This window comes from Platichthys flesus, chromosome 18, assembly GCF_949316205.1.
Source record: "Platichthys flesus chromosome 18, fPlaFle2.1, whole genome shotgun sequence".
NCBI classification, from domain to species: Eukaryota; Metazoa; Chordata; class Actinopteri; order Pleuronectiformes; family Pleuronectidae; genus Platichthys; species Platichthys flesus.
In genome coordinates this window covers 16126377-16148037 of record NC_084962.1, presented here as the reverse complement: position 1 = coordinate 16148037, position 21661 = coordinate 16126377, and the positions used below count along the sequence as shown (strand labels likewise).

Below are 21661 nucleotides of genomic sequence, written 5' to 3'. Positions count from 1 at the left end.
AATCTATTCCCCAAATTGAATAGTGCAGAACGTACTCCATGAACTGGTGTGACATTTGTAGAGTGATAAATCCTGACAAAGGAAGACTGTGAAAGAAGTGGTTGGTGTAGTCATTATGGAATAACATTAAAAGACAGAGAAAATACAACTTGTGTGCATCTAATATGCTTCAAATCTGACTTATTATATCAGTTTAACATGGATATTTGAATGCACCTGAAATGTCTATTACTGAGAAAACAGAGATAATTTGTCATTAATATGAATGTTTATTTGAGCCTTTATCTAGAGAAGCTTAGATTCTATGATTATATACATTTGTACATAGTCAATTTCCATATGATATCCCTTTAGGACTAAATGTCTTTATTGTATAATGTCAAAATAAAAATGTATAAAAAAGATTTAGTACTCTTCACATCAGAATAACACAATACAGAGAAAGGGTTTGGAACCGCAGTTTTGATGAAATGTCGAGATACTTGGAGTCTGTGTGTATAATCTGTCCTCCACCCTTGGATTGAATTTCTATATAAAACCAGTTACATTGACACCTAGTGGTAAAACACTTCCATTTTCAGAGGTTTGGTGAAGATGAGAGAACCGATCCCTCTTCTTTATTCAGCTCTCAGTTGGTCCAGGCCTCGGTCAATCTGCATCCATGTCAAATCAGATGAGGGAGGCGGCTGAGGGGGAGGGTTGCCAGGTTTGAAGAAGAACTGCATTTCTTTATTCTTTTATAACCACGGTGAATGGGATGATGAGGCCAATGTTATTAATCTGTGGTTGACAATAAACCATACGGAAGCCAACCTCTGTCAATCATGACGTTTTACCCCATTTTTTACAACATCAAATATCAAATAACTAATTATAACAAAACGTACCAGAGCTATCAAGACTCTTTGGCTTTACTTTTTGGGAGTAATCTTGTCAAATCCATATTTATATACATTATCTGGTGAGAAGGTAAAGCCACGTTCAAATATAGTTTGGAAATCGGAATGACGTCATACCTAAATACCTGTGACGTCATTTAAATGCTATAAAGTAAAGCACAATTAAGAAGGCATTTTGGCAACACCTTGAGGCTGATGCCTATTTAGCATGGGGTGGACCATATTTTATATCTACATATATCAACAAAGCTCTCACTTATGACGTAAAAAAATGCTGTGAGAACATCTATAAATAATTCTGATCAATATATCGAAATCTGGAGCTGGACTAGTGATTTGGCGGAAAGGGGGGGGATGAGTCAAACCGTACCTGGCAACCCTTCCTTGTCGACATCCGTGGCTAAATGCTAAGCTAGCTGCAGTCAGTCCTCCGTCCTGTCCGCGTTTGTGAGGTCACCGACATAATTAACGTCACTTTGTTTGTGGGTCGGTTTCCTGCGCGCTGTTGTGTTGTTACTTACCAGGAAACATGTCGGTGTTTCTGTTTTGTGGACTTTACTCACATTAGCGGAGTCTCGAGGAGCAGCAGCGGCATCAGCAGCGAGAGGCGTCGGGCTGATAAACCCCAGACACTGCCCCACTGACAGCGGGCTAGCTAGCTGGTTAGCAGGTATAGAGGCGGTTCTCAGTAAATAAACCCACTGGGACTCGCTAGCTTCATTAAGCTAAATGGTCGCCGGTGGTTGCCGCTGTTGTCCCCGGTTTTCGAGTCAGTAGCCAGGGAGCTAGCTAGCAGCGACTCCGCCGTGAAACCGACCGGACAGTCGGCCACCGCAGCTAAACAACCCTCCGGGATTCGTGTGTGTCACGGTGGGAGCTGGTTAAACTGGAGCTGGCATCGTGACATCTCCCATCTTCAACACGTATGTAAAAACGACATGTTATTCTCCCACTCGTGTATGTGTGTCTGTGTGTGATGCGGTTTATAACGGCCTCTCCCTCAGAGCTGCACCAGCTAACAAACTTCTCCTGCACCTGTGCTAGCTATCCGCAGCTAACGAGTGCATTTTCTCGTTCAGCTGCTTTGAAGATGGGAGTTTTTTTTGCTTTTCATCCACCGTGACGCTCATGTTGTGTTTGTGTATGAACCAAGCAGCAGCCACCTCCCGGTGCCTGACAACCCAGAGGACAGAGGATGTCTGAGGGAGACAGCAAGCAGGGCCAGGACACTGTGCAGGAGGGGAAGCCGGAGACGGTGGGGGCAGGAGCCGCCGCGGGTCAAGCGGTGTCGTCGGTGTCTCCCCCCGTGTCGATGGTGACACAGCCTCCGGCCACCGCGGCCACGGAGGACGAGGAAGAGGAGAGCGAGGATGAGTCAGAGATTTTGGAGGAGAGTCCGTGTGGACGCTGGCAGAAACGCAGAGAAGAGGTAGGAGGATAAAGAACAACATGGACAAAGGTATTGGGACACACCTCAACTCCAAGTAGAATGGAGTGACTTTTGTAGGTGTCCCAATACATTTGTCCAGATGGTGTATGTCTGAGCAACAGTCAGCTGGACTTTTGTGAAGATGCCACTGATGCATTGTTGTTAATTTCCTCCCAAAGGTGAATCAGCGTAACGTCCCTGGCATCGATAACGCTTACTTGGCCATGGACACGGAGGAAGGAGTTGAGGTGGTGTGGAATGAGGTCATGTTCTCCGAGAGGAAGAATTTCAAACTACAGGAGGTGGGTGCACAATGGAGCTGATGCAGAAATATATGTTTGAAGCATTTGTACTCTGCAGAGCAATCTTACAAGATACGTTTATTATGTCAAGATGATGTCAGCTTGAGGCAGGTTTTTATACCTGCCAGGAATCTAAACGCATTGTTTTACATTGTTAATCACACATTAAGTTGTTTTCAATGGTGTGAGCTTACTCACAATGTGGACGCCTGCCCGTTTTTCATTTCCCCTTTGGCTCTGAGTTCCTTGGGCACGTGGTCGGACTTGTTGCTGCCAGCAGCGTAGCAAAGTACACACTGTACCCAAATAGCTGTGGAAAGAACTTTCAGAAATGTGAAGGGGCAAATCTAAGCGGAATCGTGGTTTTGAAGGCTCTCACATACTTTTTTGGGCATTTAAGACATTTAACTCGACTATTTTACTTCATAGAAGTCCATAGACTAGTTAGTAGGACGCACACCACATAACCACAATGTTCAGGGTATGACTTCCAGCCAGGGGAGCTTTACATCAAACCACTCTGTCCTAAATGTCACATAACAGTGAAAAGCCAAAGGAGCTAGAGCAGGTCTCCAACTAATCAAAGGTTCGAGGTAGTTTGATTCCTGGCTCACCCAGGCTTCATGCCAAATAAACTCTGCTCTGAACCGCTGACCACTTAACTTGCAAAATGTGAATGCGATACATGACAGATAAAGTGCTAGATATAGAAGTGCTGAGTATGTGTGAATGTCAACTATACTGTAAAGCGACTGGTCATCGAGACTGCTGTAAAAAAATATATATTTTAAATTGTTCTAAGTAACATTCAAGGCTTCATTCATTTGCAATCCGGCAGGATGATATTCTCAGATTTTGTTGACCTTAACTGACAAAAGTTACATTACAAAGTAAGACCGCACACTATCATCAAGATGCTATTTGAAATGTATTCATGTGTGATTTCCTCTTTTTTCTTCTACAGGAAAAGGTTAAAGCTGTATTTGACAATTTAATTCAGCTCGAGCACTTGAACATCGTGAAGTTCCACAAGTATTGGGCGGATGTTAAAGAGAACAGAGCCAGGGTAAGAAATCCTCTAAAAAATCTCACTTTCATCCAATCTGATCAAGAAGAATACAAAGACCTTTTGTGATCATCATTTTCCACTGCTTTGTTTTTGTGTGCAGGTCATTTTCATCACAGAATACATGTCGTCAGGAAGTCTCAAACAGTTTTTGAAGAAAACAAAGAAAAACCACAAGACCATGAATGAAAAGGTGTGAAATCTCGAGTCACTGACAGCTGATTGAAAAATCCGTTTGGCCTGGTTTCTATTTTCTACATGAAACTTAATCTGTTTCTTCTCTGACAGGCCTGGAAGCGCTGGTGCACACAGATACTGTCGGCTCTCAGGTAAGCCTGCGAGACGGGTTCTCTTCTGTGAAGGAATCCACAGTGGCAAGATTTAATTTATTGCAACTGGAGATAATCAGCTCTGTTACTAAGCAACATCCAGTTTCAGAAATCAATTCTGGATAATGTGAACGAGGCAAACATTTCAAAAGCCACCAACCGCCACAGTTTTGGTGGCATTTTAATTAACCATGTTACCCTCTGTCTCCAGCTACCTGCACTCATGTGAACCCCCCATCATCCATGGCAACCTGACCTGTGACACCATCTTCATCCAGCACAATGGCCTCATCAAGATCGGCTCAGGTAAATGGCCAATCTCTGAAGCCAGTGATTAACGCCCATCATCAGTCATTCCCTTTTCTTGTTTTCTAAGCTGCTGTGGCCTTTTATTACCGGAGTCAGCCTGAGATCTAGAATCGGTGTTGTTAAGTCTTTTTCCCTCTATTTCAGTTGCTCCAGACACCATCAACAATCATGTGAAAACCTGTCGGGAAGAGCAGAAGAGCCTTCACTTCTTTGCTCCAGAGTATGGAGGTAAAACCCCTCCAGTGCGTTCTGTGTCTCAGATACAGCCCCGGTGTGTGGGGGTGTTTCTGTTATATTGATCAGCTTTTATTTCTCTCTACTTTCAGCTGTTGCCAATGTTACCACAGCCGTGGATATCTATTCCTTTGGAATGTGCGCCTTAGAGGTGAGAGGAAATCTTCTCTTGGCTGTTATTTTTTATTTTTTAGAACATCTGACACAGTAGTGGTTGCTGTTGATTTCAGTTTTGTGTTTGTATTTCTGAATCATTTGTAATCGACACCTTTCTTCCCTAACGTCAGATGGCTGTGTTGGAAATCCAGAGTAATGGGGATTCGTCTTATGTGTCCCAAGAAGCCATAAACAGTGCCATTCAGTTCCTAGAGGACCCACTGCAGCGGGTGAGCAGAGCAAAGGATCTCAAGCTGCCATGGCTGTTTCGGAGAGAGATTGAGAAACTGACGTTTGTTTTCTTGTGCTCGTTCAGGAATTCATCCAGAAATGTCTGGAGGTGGATCCCGTTAAACGACCCACAGCGAAGGAGCTGTTGTTTCACCAGGCCTTGTTTGAGGTGCCCTTACTCAAGCTTCTGGCGGCGCACTGCATCGTCAGCCACCAGCGTGAGTACAGAAGTACACACTCGCATCTATACAATGTTTTATTGGTATGAAATAGAGATGTTGTTAAAAATCTTGGGTACATTAGCAGCTTCTTGTGATAAGTCACCCCTCGCAGCATTGACACTCTTTTAATGTTGGTTAATTTAAGAATACACAGACAAAAATCTGCAACACAGTTCAGAGCAAAGTGTCATACAGGACTTGCAGGTCCAGAGGTAATATGTTGCATTGAGTGTGTCCGTAAATAAAATGTGCGAATGTCTAATGAAGTGTCTGTACTTTCGTAGATATGATTCCAGAAAATGCTTTAGAGGAAATGACAAAGAACATGGATCCTAACCTGGTGATAGTTGAAGTCAAGGATGGAGTTCAGATGAAGTGAGTCATCAGCTGTTAAATGATGGAAAACAAATCTGAAACAAAGGAATATCTTTTTTTTTTCAGGTCTTCACTTTAACATCTCGTCTTGTGTTTCAGACTCTCTCAGTTTCCTGCCCTGGAGCTGGACAAGTTTCTTGAAGACGTACGGTAAGAAAACAGATTTGCTTTGATTTCGAAGGTTCTGACTCAAATACACAGACCTGCTCTCAAAATTTTGTGGAGAAAGTTAAATTCGATCTGCTTACCTTATACTGAAGCTAACTTTTTTCACAGATGGAAGTAAATGGAAATTTTACTTGTCTTATCGTACTTGCTCAGTACAGCCTTCAATGTGCAGGTCACAAAAAGGAGTCTTTCAAAATGTCCCTGGTTGAAACTGCTGCTTTCTCCCTTTGGTGCATCAGGAACGGGATCTATCCTTTGACTGCGTTCGGGGTCCCTAGTCCACATCAGCCTCAGCAGGAGACGGTGAAGTCACCCATAGTTCCCCCGTCAGTCAAATCCCCGACTCCTGAACCTGCAGAGCTCGAGACCCGGAAGGTAAGAACTGACGTGTGGGAGTGAGATTAAATTACAACACAATGGAAATGTATTGTGTTTTATCAGTCATCTTTTTGAGTAAAGCAATGCAAATTTTTCTACATGTAGAATAAATCACAAATAATAACAATATCAATTTTAACGTTTGTTTTTGAACATTTTACTGAAAGCTTTTCTCAGTCCAGATTCTGTTTGCTCACGTGACAGGTTCTTCAGATGCAGTGTAACATCGAGCCGGTAGATGAAGGAGCCAAGCATCATGTAAGTCATGATTCTGCCTCTGATTATTAATCACCTTTTTAAGTTTTCTTTATGTTCTAAATGACTTACTTTGTTCTCTGCTCAGTTGACCCTGCTGTTGAAACTCGAGGATAAATTGAACAGGCACTTGAGCTGTGATTTGTTACCAAGTGAGTATTTCTGGAACCTCACACTAACCGCACAGTTATTTGCAGTTTTTACACTGAACCAACAAGGACACGCTACTGTTTTGACAATTTGACAGTTTCATCAAAACCAGTGACTCGTGTTTACATTGAGTTTCAAGTTTCTCACTTTTGTGATCATATATTTAACAGATTTTTTTTAAATATCAGTTTTTAGTCTTCTTTGCTCTTATTTTGGTGACATGGACAAACATGAACAATTTACTGATACCATTTCTACTATATGTAGACCTGTATACTGTATCTCATCACCCCTTTGCTTGGATGCTGTTAAATTTCAGACTCTTGCACATTTATCCCATAGTTTATAGTACTGAAAGAATGTAGTTTTGTCATAAATAGTCAAACTAAGTATTTTCTCAGTACCTGGTAGGTATATATTCTGACTGCTTGTGTTTCTGTCCAGATGAGAACGTGCAGGAGCTGGCTGTGGAGCTTGTTCAGCTGGGATTCATCAGTGAGGTAAGTTCCTCACTGGGTCTCCTCTGAGAACTCAACACTTTTGCTATTATTAGTACAACCCCAACATCCTGGCTTCAGGGTTTAACAGGTAAAGGTATTTTTTTCTGATCCCACCGTTTCTCCGTTTCAGGGCGATCAGCCGCGACTTGCATCAGTTCTTGAAGAGGCCTTCTCCAGGTTCTACAGCCGGAATGGTTCCCTCAATCCGGTGACGGTGTCTTCGTAGCGGAGGACTCCACGGGCCTTCTCTCCGCCCTCCTCGTCCTCTTCAGCTGGACTAGCTTTTGGCTTCACCTCTGAGTTGCAGCAAAAGCTTTTTGCGAGGACAGATGGAGGAAGCCTTGGTCTGACTTGCAGATCCTGCAGCCTGTCCTTGTATCTTCTGGTGGGAAAAGTTGCCACTAAGTGGTTGATGGCTTTCCATCTTATTTTTTCCTCCCACCCAATACAGCCATCTGCTTCTCTTTTAAAAGAGAAAATCCTTGTTGCAACTTAAGGAAAATGCAAATGTTTTCCCTTTTTTGCTTATTTCTCTCCGTAGAGTTAAGCAAAGTAAAAGTGGAGAACAGCAGTATTTTCCTTAAGTCAGTGTTAAAAATGTATTTTTCAATTTTTATGTAAAATTCTGTAATAGTTATGTGTATAAAAAAACGTTTGTCCCGGCATACTGAAGTGTAAGTAGTATGTTGTTGTAAGGTTAAGTCTGATTGTCTGGTCCTTTTCAAACTTTCTCCTGAGGGCGACGTTCGACCTTACATCGGTTTTTGAAGACTCTCGAAAGTATCAAGCTCGAAACGCAACGTCAATTTAACTTATACATTTCTGTAATGACGTCAACGCCGTCATGAAACCTGCAGTTGCGAAACAATCTGAAGAGTTGCCGATAAACTATTACAAATCAAACTATTTATTTGTGTACCTTTTCTTGAGTTTTTACTGTAACTTCACTTCCAGCACTGAGGCCGGGTGGTTGATTTTCGAATGTGTGCGTTAACTTGCTTTCCCACATGAGGTCATGCTCTTATTTTTCTATGAAAAGAGGTTTCCTGAATGAACTATTGATTGACACTTATCGATTAGGGCTCGATCAAAAAGAGTTTTCTGTAGGTGGAACTTCACACTGGAGAGGTTGGTTTAGACTCGCATGAAGAAGCTTTGGTGTTAGAGCACGTGATCCGACGGGTGTTAGTCAACGGGTGGTAGATTCGGTTTATTTATCACACAGTTTTGTCAGCTTAGACCCGTCGACACAAAAGTTTTGTCTCAAGCATTAGTTTCCTTCACGGCCGAGTTATTCTGTGTGACACCGTCTCTACAACACGCTCTCACAGCTTAGACTAAATTCTGTTCTTGGCTCAGACCGATCATTTCTGTAATCTGATGATCTCTCTGCTAGATCTTAGGCTTTTATCGTCCTGTCGGAAATATCTCTGGCTTCTTCAAACCAATAAGAGGGAGAGAGTCTCGCCTGCTCTCTGCTGTGACCACCTGCTGTTAGGCTCTGTAGATACTGCGTGGGACTACCTGGCATGCTTGTGACCATCTTGTACACTGTATGCTGGACACTGCTCTGTTTCTGTGACACATTTACCCTCTTTTTTCACCTCCTGAAATAAAAAGATTACTCTATCAGCACTTGAGGCCTTTGTTTGTTCGTGTCATGTTGTCGAGGGGAACCGTTACTCACACACATTCAGCTTCATAGTGAAATGTCAGAATTGATTGTTAAGGAAAGTAAGAGGACAAAAGATTTTAAAATCCTATGATTTATGAACTGCTTTCTGCTGTTGATAGCAAACATTAATACCTGGTGTATGGAGCAGGTTCTCGTGTACGCAGATGATACTGTGTTTTACATGTATTTTTCTAGAGTAAAATATGTTTAATGTTGGATTTTCAGTTAAAATTTGAGGGACAAATGAAATCTCAATAACTATGATAGGAAATCGTTTTTTCTCATTTAAAAACTTAATATGAGATAAGAAACTTCAGGGAAATGTTTTTTGCATTTAGACAAAATTGTTCCTGCATATCCAAACTTAAAAAGTATGTTTTGGTTTATTTTTATCTTCAAGATTGGAAACTGAAGTAACTGAGTTCATTCCAGTTAAATAATGTATACACACACACACACACACACACACAGACACACACAAATGAGAGAAAAATCACTTGTTTAAATTATTTATACAAAAGCCCATCCTGGTGTATCAGAGGGAGGGATCTCTACCCTCAGAGCATCACCAACAATTATTTGTTCAAAATGTTAAGAAACTAGCCCTTGTACAAGTAGACCCATGTACATACTCAGAGTCACAATGTGTGCTCGAATAACAGCTGAATAAAACACGTTTCATGCTGACAAACACATTTGCCGTACAAAATTACAGCAGTTTTAATAAAAGTACAGCGAGACTAAAAATATTTTTCCATATAAAACGCCCTAGAAACGAACACTCTAAAGAAAAAGCTACCAAAATGGCGACATCCAGTTCATGAGTGTTTTTCAGCGGGCGATTTTCAATTCTGTACATTGTGAGTTAAAAAAAAACAACAAAATAAAAAATAAAACTACAAAAACAGTACATAGCACTTCAATTCAAACACATTACTCTTTCACATTAAATCTGTGTTTCACTTCCCAGGTTGAAAGTAGCGTATATAGGCACAGTAATTAAATTCATGAGCCACGTTTGGTCGACACCGTTCCTTCTTATGTCACAACTCTGCTTTGACTCTAATTCCGGCCGATGGCGTCACTCTTGAACACATTCTCTCTCTCTTTTCTCCGTTTGCGAGACAGAAAGCTGCCGAGCATCAACGTTTAGTTTTCAGCTGTCAGTGGAAACAAGCTGAGCTCCTGTTGCTGCTGCATCTCCTCAAGGTGACCAGCTCAATCACAGACAAATTAACATGGCGTCATTGTTCAGGGGAAACACTCAGATGTCGCTCTAGAAATTTCAAACAAAGTCGGCAAAGAATAGAAATATGCCAATAATTTAATGAACCTATCATTTTCGTCTGGATTTCAATTTTGAATGATCGAAGTCCTCGGGCCCTGACAATAATTGTTGCATATTTGCTCTGTTGAAAGGTTTTAAATACAGCTGAAGTCCATGAACAGAATAAGGTTCAGGACATGATTCAATGGTATCATTTCTCTATTATCATACTAGTGTGAGTAAATGTTGAGTTCAACGTTTTTAAAGCTAAGTGGACCAACATCTGTTGAAGCTTCAGAATGTATATTTGTTTTACATAATAAGGCTTTTTCCACATGAGATATTTTCAAATATGAAAAAGCAGAGGTGTAAATGATACGAATAAAAATGGCTTATTTCTATTTAGCTGCTTCAGTGTAAGTTTCCTGGTTCAAGGTCATTGTTCACTAGGAATATAAAAAGGCCAATTCAATAATATGGTCCTCAAAAACACCAAAAATCATTCGAGTCGAAGAGATAAAATCAATTTGACCATGTTAATTAGATTTCCTCAGCATCACTGCAGATCAAGAGAAATCTGTAACAACGATTAAAACAAAGATGATTGTATTTCCTTCAATCTTACAACCGTGTGTAAGAACAATAATTGAATTTGGAGTTTAGTTTCTCCTTCAATGTCAGGAAACGATTTGTCTTTTTAAAGCTGCAGTCGGTAACTTGTTAGTTTGTCTGTAACGTAAAGAAATTACCGTACTTGCACAATTTGAACTTAAGTAATCGGAAATCATAGGTAAGGATGAATTCATACTTACGGGTGTGAGATCATTTCAGATCCTAGAGGAGAGCGGCAGATCGACCGGGTCCAGTTTCATTTGGATTAAACATTTACAGCCGCTTCATCTACTCTTTTGTCAGATGTTTAAAAACCCAGCACCAGTTTCCCCACAAACCTTCAGTGTGTGAACTGGTCGAGATGTTTGTGCTTTTCTCTGTTGCATCCCAGTTTGATGGTGGACACTGTCATGGCGGCGTCGTCACATAAAGCTCGTGCCTGCGGCAGCTCTGCATATCAGATCTCTTGGTTCCCAGCTCGTGATGTGCGAGAGGAGACGTGAAATACACAGAATGAAGTAGCACCGTCAGTGCAGCTAAAGGCATTCGACTTGTGGAGGCTCCTTCTGGTTCCACTCATGGCTGGAAGTAGGCGACTGTGTGTTGTCATTTAGCTCTCTGATAAAAAAAATCCATTCAAATCCCTCCCCCGCCAGTTTTTTTAGGATGGCGAGGAGGTCCGGGGATCTGGCGTTCCTTCATTTCTTCAGACACTGGTACATCAGCGCTCGTGGGTTCAGCATGTAGCGCTCGGAGTTGAGCAGCTTGGTGAGATACTGTGGCACCTGAGGCCGGGGGGACATGTAGGAGACACCGGGGCTGACGGCCATCACCTCCGCGATCTTCTGCTTCATCTCGCTGATCTCCCGATCCTGCTTCATCACCTTATCTGTAGAGCACATGAACGTGTTTCATTCTACAAAAATAGAATAATTTATAACAGTCCTATTGGTTTCTGCTAACAGGCTCACATTCAGGCCCTGCCACAACCTGCCTGACGACTGAAATCTATTATTACAGACAATAGAAATCAGATATTTATATATGGGAAACTATAGCGCATTCAGTTAAATATATAGAAATTTGTTAGATTAGATTTATATCGACAAAAGTTATGTTTCACGCCTAAATCTTGTCCTGCAATGAGGTTCGTACAAGAAATTAAATTGTGCAAAATTTCCAGTGATTCAAACAACTGACCACTGAGGTGTGGACCTTTAACTTAAGAATATAACCAAGTGGGAATCCACCTTGATGGTTTGAGAGCTGCCATTTGGGAGCCTCTAGTTTGGCATTTAGTCCAGCGCCATCTTGGTTGTTTTAGAAACCAGATGTAACCATATTTGGAGGAGAGGGTGGGGGGGGGGGGGGGGGGTGGAGCCTGACTGAGAGGACGCTGCACGCCCACCTAACACCTGAGAGCTGCTAGCTTATGTTGCACACAGAGAGAAAACTGATATGATATACGAGGTTGAACCTTGAGCGATCTCCAGCTGTCGGCGGGCGTCTCCCAGTGCGGAGAACAGGTCCAGTTTGATGCGAGTCTCTGCGCTCAGGTTGTACTCCAGATGCTGAGCCTTCTCCTGCATGGCCGACAGCGTGGACAGCAGCATGTCCGTCTCTTTCTCCACACAGCGGTACTTTCCCAACGCCTGAGTCCAAGAGCACACCGACAGTGAGGACTAGTGCAAAACAGGAACACATGCATTTTGGTTTTACTTCCCGCGGTGACCACCTGAGGGAGTCAGCACTTTGGTTTCCCAAGTGATTTTGAACCAAAGCACCACAGAGAAACAATGATGAACGAGACAGTCACCAAAACATGAAAGCTGCACGGTGATATTCTGATGGATGATTCTTTCTGCTTTAACATTCACTTTTACAGTTTTATTTTGAAGGAGTTGACCTGCACTCACTAGCAGTGTAATGTTTGTATGAAAGACCCGGCATCTGTTTCAGCATGCGTCATGTGTGAGTGCGCCACTGAAATCAAACCACACAATACAACAATGACCAAACCTGATGAAAATATCCATGTGATGACAAAGTGCAATAGAACGGCTGAGTATTTGGGCCAAATGAAAGAAATAAAATCTGAGATCTGGAGAATAGAGTCATAATATGATATATACACATATATAAATATAAGATTTTGGATCCTTAGTATTATTACTATATTTAAAACTACATTCTGGCAATATTATAAAACACTTTCTCGTTACAGTACAACTTTAATCTTCCAATATTAAACGTTTTTCTTAAACATTCTGAATTTTTCTTCAATGGTGACTTTATCCTCATATTACAACTCCATATTCTCCAAATCTCAGAATATTTGTTTCTTCAACATGGCCCTGATAGTCCATGGTATGATACGTTGACTGCAGGCTAAAATTAAATAAAAAAAAAAAACACTTAAACTTCCCATCGTCATCAAGACCACGGATGTTTCTAATAAACTGCGCAAACACAAATAATTCAAAAAATAACAAAATAATCATGAACAACAACTAAAAACAGCAAAACTACTACATGACCAAACTAAACACAACCAAGTACTGGACCACTGGAGACTCACACACAAACTCACAAGTTCATTCTGAAATAGAGGAAAACAAATACCTCAACATCCCTCTCTAGATCTACCACCCGATTCTCTTTCACTTGATTCTCCAGCTGTAGTTGTCTGTACTCTGTCTCTAGATCTTTTACCCTTTTCCTTAACATTTGGGTTTCACAGTGCTCCTGCCTGGTGTAGGAGACGGAGAGAATAACAGTTTGGAAGCGGTGAGAGAGGGGATTCATTCAAAGTCAAGACCAGATCACACAGAGAGAAACATGGCATTTCATTAGTATGCATCAACATAATAGCATTAACGAAAATATGCTTATTTGCTCTTTTTGGGGCCGAGAGTTAGACGAGTAGATTGACTGTGAATAAACATGGACGTCATGACAGCTCCCACAAGTGAAGCCAAATCATCCTGATCACCCCCTGGTGGATGGCTGCAGTATAGGGTCATACACCCCATCTCCTCCATGTTAGCAGATGGGACATGGGCCAAACAAAAAAGTCACAGTTTGTTTTTAATTGGTTATTCAATGCTTTAAAAACGGGGCGAGATGTCATGATTGACAGATGACGCTGACACGCGATTGGTCAAGTGCATAGGTCGACGATTGTGCACTGGGAGGGAGTGCAGACATACGGCTAGAGTGGTCTTTAAGGTTTCCTAGTCTGCCTTCCAACACCTTTAAAGCTCCCTGTGACTCTGAATAAAACCAGGCTAACCGTTCCCCTCTGTTTCCAGTCATTATGCTAAGCTAAGCAACCCCAGTAACCCCGCAGTAAATAACAGTACCTAGTAACTGCAGCCAAACTAACGCAGCTAATGTCTAACCCTGAGCAAGAGAGCAAACAAGCATAGTTACTAACAGCAGAGTTTAATTGCACTCAGCTGTAAATGAATGCAGATCCAGTTTCTGAGGCCGTGAACCTCAACGCTGACCATGTGATTTACCTGTTTGTGAGGCTCCGGGCTGAGCTGGCGGCCTCCTCCAGCTTCTGGGCCTGAAGATCAGCCAACTGCTTCTCAGCAAAGAGTCGGGCGTCCGTCTCCGCTCTGGTCTTCTTCTCCAGCATCACACCGCTCTGTTTGTCCCGCTGCTTGGTTTTAGACAGACACAGAATCCTGCAGGAGAAAAAAACACACTCACTTTAATTTGGATAAGGTCAGACATGATAATACGTCTGTTTATTTTACTTCTGTTTTAAAGTGGTAAAGGTCATTATTAGTGTTTTGGTAAACCTGTGTAAACAAGAGAAACATATATACTTTAAGTAATTAAAAAAATTAAGAAATTAAAAGCTTGTAATCTTTTTTGTGCTGAGAAAACACACAAAAATTGTTGGTGACAGAGTTAATGTACAGTATTCAGAATAGTGGGATCCAAACTCTGATACATGTTCATCACAATTCAGCAAAACATTAATTAATGGTTTTAATTGGATAAGACAAATCTCCATATCTCAGCCCCTGTGTTAGTTTTGCTCCTGGTGTGTAGAGCCGCCCACAGACAGAGACCCTTCCCCTGAGTCTTCATCACTCACTTGCCCTGCAGCAGGATGTTGGACTGTCGGAGCAGAGACACCTCCGGTCTCAGGCTCCGCTCGCTGTTGGTGAGGTTGCACATGTGACTCCTCAGCTCCTGCTCGCTCTGCCTGCTCGCCTGCAGCTCCCCCCTCAGCTTCCTCAGCTCCTGCTCCAGCCTGAAATCCAGAGAGAGACACAGGAGCGTTGATTTCACCGACACATGACTCATCTCACACCGAGCTGAGGTGGATCATCCCAGTCTTACTTGTTCGTCTGCTCAGCGTGGTGGTTCTGAGGAGCTGTCTTGTCCGCCACGTCCCGGTTGGGGCTGACCGTTTTGGAGCTGGACCTCTGTTTCTTCTCGGTCCTCGCTGCAGGTGGAGACGGCGTGTTGGTGCTGCTTCGAGTTTTGGGCGAGGAGCTTTTGGCCGCCCGCGTGGCTTTGCTTCCCTGCTCCTCCTGAGGTAGAGGTTCCGGGGTTGCAGAGGAGTCTGGTCCTCCCGCAGCACCGGGCAGCAGATCTCTGGACTCACCGGCGGCCCCGTGTTTGGTCGACGATTGCCGCCGGTGCGACTCAGCTGACCTCACCTCCTGCACTCCCTTCTCTGTCACTCTCTCCTCGCTGCGGATCTGGAGGCAGTCCACAGTGTGTGCCTCATCCTGGGCCACGACAGCACCGTTCTGACACTGGTACTGACTGGACTCGGTCTTTATCTTCCATTTGGAGTCTGCAAAACACAGGAACAAGTAAAGGTTAATGCCATCCCGGTATTGCATATGGAGTCACAGCCATTCACTTATGTTCTTCAAAAGTGTTGTTTCTGTTTTCTGTTTCCCTACAGTTATCATGTTCCCTCAGCGTTAAAGAACTGACCTGATCTAAGCTGAATTCTACACCAGGGATATAAAAATTTAAAACAGAGAGCAGCAGAGAAAGTTCATCTTCATCATTTGGGTGTTTTAGCTGCAGACAAAGATTCCTCAACGGTGAAGCTGTGGCTGAGCGGGATGGACTCACCTCCAGTTTATAAGAACAATAAAGTGCATGAAAATGATAAAAGCAGCAGAAAGCTGTCCACTTACTTTCAATTCAGCTGCTCCAAATAACACGCTCATACAAATCAGTTCCCTGAATGTGCCTCGATCCATGAAGGATTCTCTGGGAATGTTTACATAATATCAATCACATCTATGTCAGAGCGAGACCGGAGAAAAACCATAACCTTCTTGATTAAGGTAATCATTGATCCAGTCACCCAGTTTCTGCTTATTTGTAATAAACCCTGCAGAACAGAGATGTTACTCTGAGAGTTGATGACACGAGAAAAACCAGCGCCTCCCACAGAAACCTCTGATCCCTCACCGCCGGAATCTTGTTTGACAAATAAGACAAATTTAACAGAGCAAAAAGGAGTGTGTATTTGTGAGGGTTGGTAGTTGAACTCACTGCTGCTGCCGTCGGCGCTCGTCTTGGGGAAGACCTGCAGGCCCGGGGGGAGCGAGTGCTGCAGGAGGTGCATGTGGAAGTCGTTCTCGCTCTGAACAGCTCTCTGTATGCGCAGCTTGAAGATGTTGGTGAAGTAGCAGGTGGCATCAAACCCCAGATATACCACAGGATATCCAATACTGCACGTGCACACAGAGGGGAGACACTTAGAGTAAGCGTGCTTGGTTGTAAAGATATAAACATCTTGGCTGACAGATTTGTATTATTAATGCCTACTCTATTAATAAATGCATGCATAATTAAATCTTTTAAATCCTACTCGGCTGGCGTTTGGTTTGAAGCATAAAAGTGAATTTGCTCCCGTAATCTGTGGCACACCAACACGGAGGCTGGTTCTCGACAGCACACGTGGGACTCAGAGAGGTTTAATACTGATGCTGCTATTTTTTATTAATGACAGCTCAGTTAATTTCATCCAAGATTCCTCAATCTGGAGACTTATTTTCACTTCCGCAGGCGGAGGCGTTACCAAAACAGGCAAACGTACCAGTGTGCAGCGAAAAGATGAGACAGGTTGGCGTGAGAGGTTTTCAGGTCCTTGAGTCGGAGCGAAGCCTCTGTGTACACAAGTATAATCCACAGGGACACCGTGGATATGCAGATGCCCTTCTCTGAAAAGACATCAAATAATAATCAGATGTGAAGAGATGGAAAAAAAAACCCTCATAAAACTGATTTATTCAAATGAAAAAGCTTAATATTGATGACAAACATGTTCCACTGCCTCACCTGTGTGCCATATGTAATTGAATAACACGTAGGTGCTGGCCACAAAGAACAGCCAGTGCAGAGGAACAAAAATCAAACAAAAGATGTCGAGAGTGAAGGCAGCGCAGACGAAGACCACACAGATCACCTGCAAACACAGAAAAACACCCAGTTTGAGTCAAAGGCACTGGATTTATTCTGTGGAATTAGCATCGTCCTCATCATTGCACACAGTCTGGAATGACACTGCAGGGGGGCGTGGGGGTGGTGGGGGAGGCGGGGGGGTAGTCTCACCAGGCCGTGGCAGTGGAACGTTGTGTACACGCTGCCGAAGAAGAGCCAGCATGGCCACAGGTACTCCAGTCTGAATTCAAGGATGAAATCCGCCAGCAGCACCACAGTCCACATCACCATAAACTTCAGGAAGGTGTACGCACTGGAGGAGCGATACAAAAAAAAGAAAATCGCATGAAAACTGCCTTTTAAATGTCAAATATCAACATGGCGGTGACACTAATGTGCAGTCCAGCCTCTTGATTCCAGTAAATATAGACGTGGAAATACGCCTCTTTGCCCGGGACATTAAACACACACTCACACTCACACACACACACAAACACACACTCGCCTAAGCTAATAAAACGCTTGGGAATCGGATACGAGACGTGAAGCCTGTAATTGAGCAGCTGCATCTTAAAAGTGCAGAACATCCTCTCAAGTAGAGGCGCACGGAGAACAATGACTGCTCCCGCATTCATTTTCTCCGGCGACCACGAGCCGAACAGGAGCTGTGGTTTCCTCCTTTGTTCTGCCCGTCCATAGGCTGCCATCACATCACCCCCTTCTTTGTTTGGTAACCATGGCAATATTTCATCTGGAGGAGAGAGGGAGCTCCACAGCATCCCATTACACATCCCCATCATCAAATCGGCCTTTTAATAACACACGTAGAGGAGGGTGTGTGGTTTAACATCTCCTGATGGGGATTTTTTTCACCACAACATGGAAGTTGTTTCCAAATCATCTTATATCCGATTGAATTATCTGACCTGGAAGAATTATGTGGGCAAGGGAAAGCAACCCAGCAGCTTAAATCCTGATTACATATTCAAATTGGCTTTATAATGGCACTAAAAGAGATTATTCTAATTCACATCAATGCTATTGTGAACGTAATCATCAAACAATATTTACTTCATCTTTTAACAGTGGAAGCAAAGATAAACAGAGCAGCACAGCATCTTAGATTCTTTGCGTGAGCACAGATTGGACGTTGCGTGTCATTTAAAGGTGTGTATATAAATGTATCCCGCTGGTTATTTCATTATTAATGTGAAAAAGTTATTCCACATCGGAAAGGATCAGGGAGAACCACAACATCTCAAATCTTCCTTTGTAGTATTACTAAACTAGTGTATTTTAATTCATCTCCCTGGTATCCTCACTAGTAGTGTAAAATGAAAAGTAATTCCACAACAAAATGCAATATTTCATATTAAAGAGACATGAGGCAGGAGAAGAGCATCTTAAATTCAGGTTCATCTTCCCAATACAGGCTTGAATTTGCCTTATAATTCCATGGATTATGGATTTTAATTAGATATTTAAAATAATCACAATAGCTCCCAACATGCTAAATAAAATGTGTGCAACAACGCAAGTTTTGTAAAGTCAAATATCTTGAACATATTTTCTTACAAATTTAAGTGAAATATGCAAAATAAATAAAACAATGCTTATTTTCCAGAAAAGTTAATTCCAAATAAAAATAGCTTTGTTATAATATCATTATTATTTGCTTCTTTTAAATCAAAAATAGTTTATTTTGGCCTTGTCTAAAAACACAAGTATTAATATACATCTGGTACACACAGCAGATATTTGTACACACAGCAGCAGACTATAGGGAACAACAGGCCACGTTCACTTCCTCAGCTGCTGATCCGTGTGAGTGTGTGTGTGTGTGTGTGTGTGTAAACAAAGCAGGATGAAGTCACCACATGATGAAGAGAAGCTGGTGGTTTTAACAACGCCTCGCAGACACAGACAGACAGGGGGTGATGAGGCAGACAGGTGACAGCGATGACATCTCACACAAAGACCACAGCTGCACATCTACCTCTCAGACAGACGCTCCGTGATCTTCAGCTTCTTCATCTTCCGCAGCCTGCTCGCGTCCACAAAGCGTTTCTTCATATTATTATGATTATTATGATTAAGGCTGCTTCCTCTTCCTCCCGCCTCTTCCTCTTCCTCTGCTGCTCCGCGCTGTGTCTCGCCGACAACAAAAGACAGATCAGAGCGAGAGACTACATCCAAATACCAGAGAGAGCGAGAGATGCGTCTTTGTGGCAGAGGATGTTCAGTTCAACCTGTGATGATGATGAAGATGAGGATGATGAAGAAGAAGATGATGATGATGATGATGTCTGGGAACAAATAGAGGCGACCAGCGGGTCGGCGCATGCGCAGTAGAGGGTGCACCTACCAGTGCTGGACGCAGGAGGGGAGCAGATCTGCACACTGAACACACCCACTATAATAATAAAATCAATATTATAATATTAATATTGATAATTATACAAACTGCTTTATAGACCCATTGTAAAAATGTGTACATGTACATGTTATCAATGTTTATTTATTAACCTTTGTCTTACGCCAATCTGACCCTCCTGTGTTTCAATGGTACAGTTGCAGTCAACACATATAGTTACTTGCATTATGTTTTACTTCAATACAAAAGTATAAATTTATGAATGCATGAATGTCCGATTTTGGACGGATCAGAAGAAAGTTGTTGAAAAGCCAAATTTTGGTAGTTTTGTGTTTGTTGAAGGTCTTTTTATGTTCATTTATGTTAAATCAATGTGTATTTGTGTTAGTTTTATGACCTAAGTGGTTGTTTAATTTATCTTTGAGGTAATTTTCAAAGGTTTGTAATTTTTATGCTTCTCTTTGTTTTTTTGTACTTTACTGATCTTGCATTTCTTTAATATTGTGTGGCATGTCTTTGTAGTAGTTTTTAATCTTAAACAAACCATTTTAACAGTCACAGCAATCGACCCTTGCGAGACATGTCATGCTATTAAACCTCACTTCATATATATATGAAATGTAGGCGTGTCTAAATTTTCACATATATTGTACAATTCAACCAGTAAACAACTTTTTAAGACACAAAAAGTTTTCTTGAACTTGAATATGTCATCTTGTCATCAAAGAGCAGTGGTGTGTAAAGTACTTGAAAGCCATACTTGAGTAAAAGTACAGATATCTTACCTGAGAGTGACTCCGGTAAAAGTAAAAGTCACCCGTCACAAAATGACTTGAGTAAAAGTCTTAACGTAGCTCCTATTAAATGTACTTAAGTATCATAAGTAAAAGTAAAAGTACCAACATTAAAAATGCAAAGTGATTTTTATAGTAGTCCTATACAGACACAAAACAACCCAACATTTTTCTCTGCAGGATTTAATTCAACTGACTAAAAAATGCTAACAACAATATGCGTATAATGTATAATTTTACAAATTTGGAACCCCAGGTGCTGAGGTTCAAATAGTATTGGTCTAGTGCATTAGAACTTCTAGGGACAACAAATAATCAACACCACAGAATAAACAAGTGCCTCTTGGGTCTACCACTACTAGACCACAGTATAACCACTAAAACATTCTGTAAATATCATTAAACATGGACCTTTCATCAGTAGCAGGAATGATACACATTGCCCCTTATGATGACTTAGCAGAGGTTAACAAGTTCTAGGCACACAAAACTAAAAAGAGGAATCTCAGAAAAGCCTCAAGTGTGTACCTGCCACAGGCCAAGCTTAAACGCATTATGTATATTTGGTTAGGCCTTAAATGTGTGTTTCTTCTCCCGGATATCCTTGTCGTGCTCTGTTATACGAACAGTAAATACCCTATTTGCACTTTTTTTTACATTGGTGTTTTGCAATTTGTTATGCTTAAATGTGGATGTTATTGGAATTGCACTGCATATGCCTGTGTTCATATACAACTATTTTTGCTATAAAATTAATAATATGTATGATTCTAGTCCTGTGTGTGGATCATATAGTTGTGATTAAGGGTGTAGGTGGGCCGCACACATTTTTCAGTTTTGAAATTGGGCCACAGCATTCTTAAGTTTGGGAATGGCTGATTTAGAGGAAGTAAAACTCTCAACAAAGTTTCTGAAGGTGAACCTGTGGAGGGATCGTTACCAGCCCGACCAACATCCAGACTTTTAGGGTCTCGTGTGAATCAGCCAGTCAGTGACAAACAAGACACAGTGTTAAAAAAACAAGTTGAAAAGAACGTACGATGAAGCCTGTGTTGCTCTTTAATTCACAGTGAATGAAGGAGGACATGAGGAGAGACCAGTGTGGATTATAGACCAGAAAACTCTGGCAGCTGACAGTATGAGACCCAATAAATTAAGAAGACACTTAGAAACATTTCACCCCAGTCACATGCATGTGTTCTTTTGGTTGAGCTTTATCATCGTTGTAACAAAGTGATTATAATTAAATCATTTTTTTCTCTATTTTTGAAAAAGTACAGACTGATGGAGGTATGTAGTGATAGATGTCACCAAAAGTACTTCAATTAAGTTGAATTTAAGCAAAGTTGAAACAGATTAACAGAAATAAATGTTGCCTGTTTTAATATATCTGTTTCCTACCATCATTGTTGTGGAAATCATGGTTAATTATTATTGTGAGAAATAATTGTCTACCTAAGAACACTAATAGACCAGAATATAACCACTAAAACATTCTGTAAATA

General features: G+C 41.8%; 2 protein-coding genes across 2 annotated transcripts; one reads left to right on the top strand and one right to left on the bottom strand.

The window, feature by feature from the left end:
* Positions 1-1290: 1290 nt before the first annotated feature.
* nrbp1 (nuclear receptor binding protein 1) lies at positions 1291-8642 on the top strand. Its single transcript, XM_062410688.1, has 18 exons — positions 1291-1822; positions 2056-2328; positions 2508-2630; positions 3595-3696; positions 3800-3889; positions 3985-4025; positions 4237-4331; positions 4479-4562; positions 4661-4719; positions 4856-4954; positions 5041-5173; positions 5461-5551; positions 5651-5701; positions 5959-6094; positions 6302-6355; positions 6441-6504; positions 6947-7002; positions 7133-8642. Exons 2-18 carry the CDS (start codon positions 2095-2097, stop codon positions 7226-7228), a joined length of 1608 nt encoding a protein of 535 aa, XP_062266672.1. The 5' UTR covers positions 1291-1822; positions 2056-2094; the 3' UTR covers positions 7229-8642.
* A 726-nt stretch (positions 8643-9368) lies between these two features.
* On the bottom strand, positions 9369-19996 carry si:dkey-12h9.6 (macoilin). The gene is made up of 11 exons (XM_062410677.1): positions 18985-19996; positions 17160-17301; positions 16887-17013; positions 16645-16768; positions 16098-16276; positions 14916-15378; positions 14668-14826; positions 14078-14248; positions 13179-13305; positions 12034-12238; positions 9369-11445 (listed from the first exon to the last, which is right to left on the bottom strand). Exons 1-11 carry the CDS (start codon positions 19059-19061, stop codon positions 11255-11257), a joined length of 1965 nt encoding a protein of 654 aa, XP_062266661.1. The 5' UTR covers positions 19062-19996; the 3' UTR covers positions 9369-11254.
* Positions 19997-21661: the final 1665 nt, after the last annotated feature.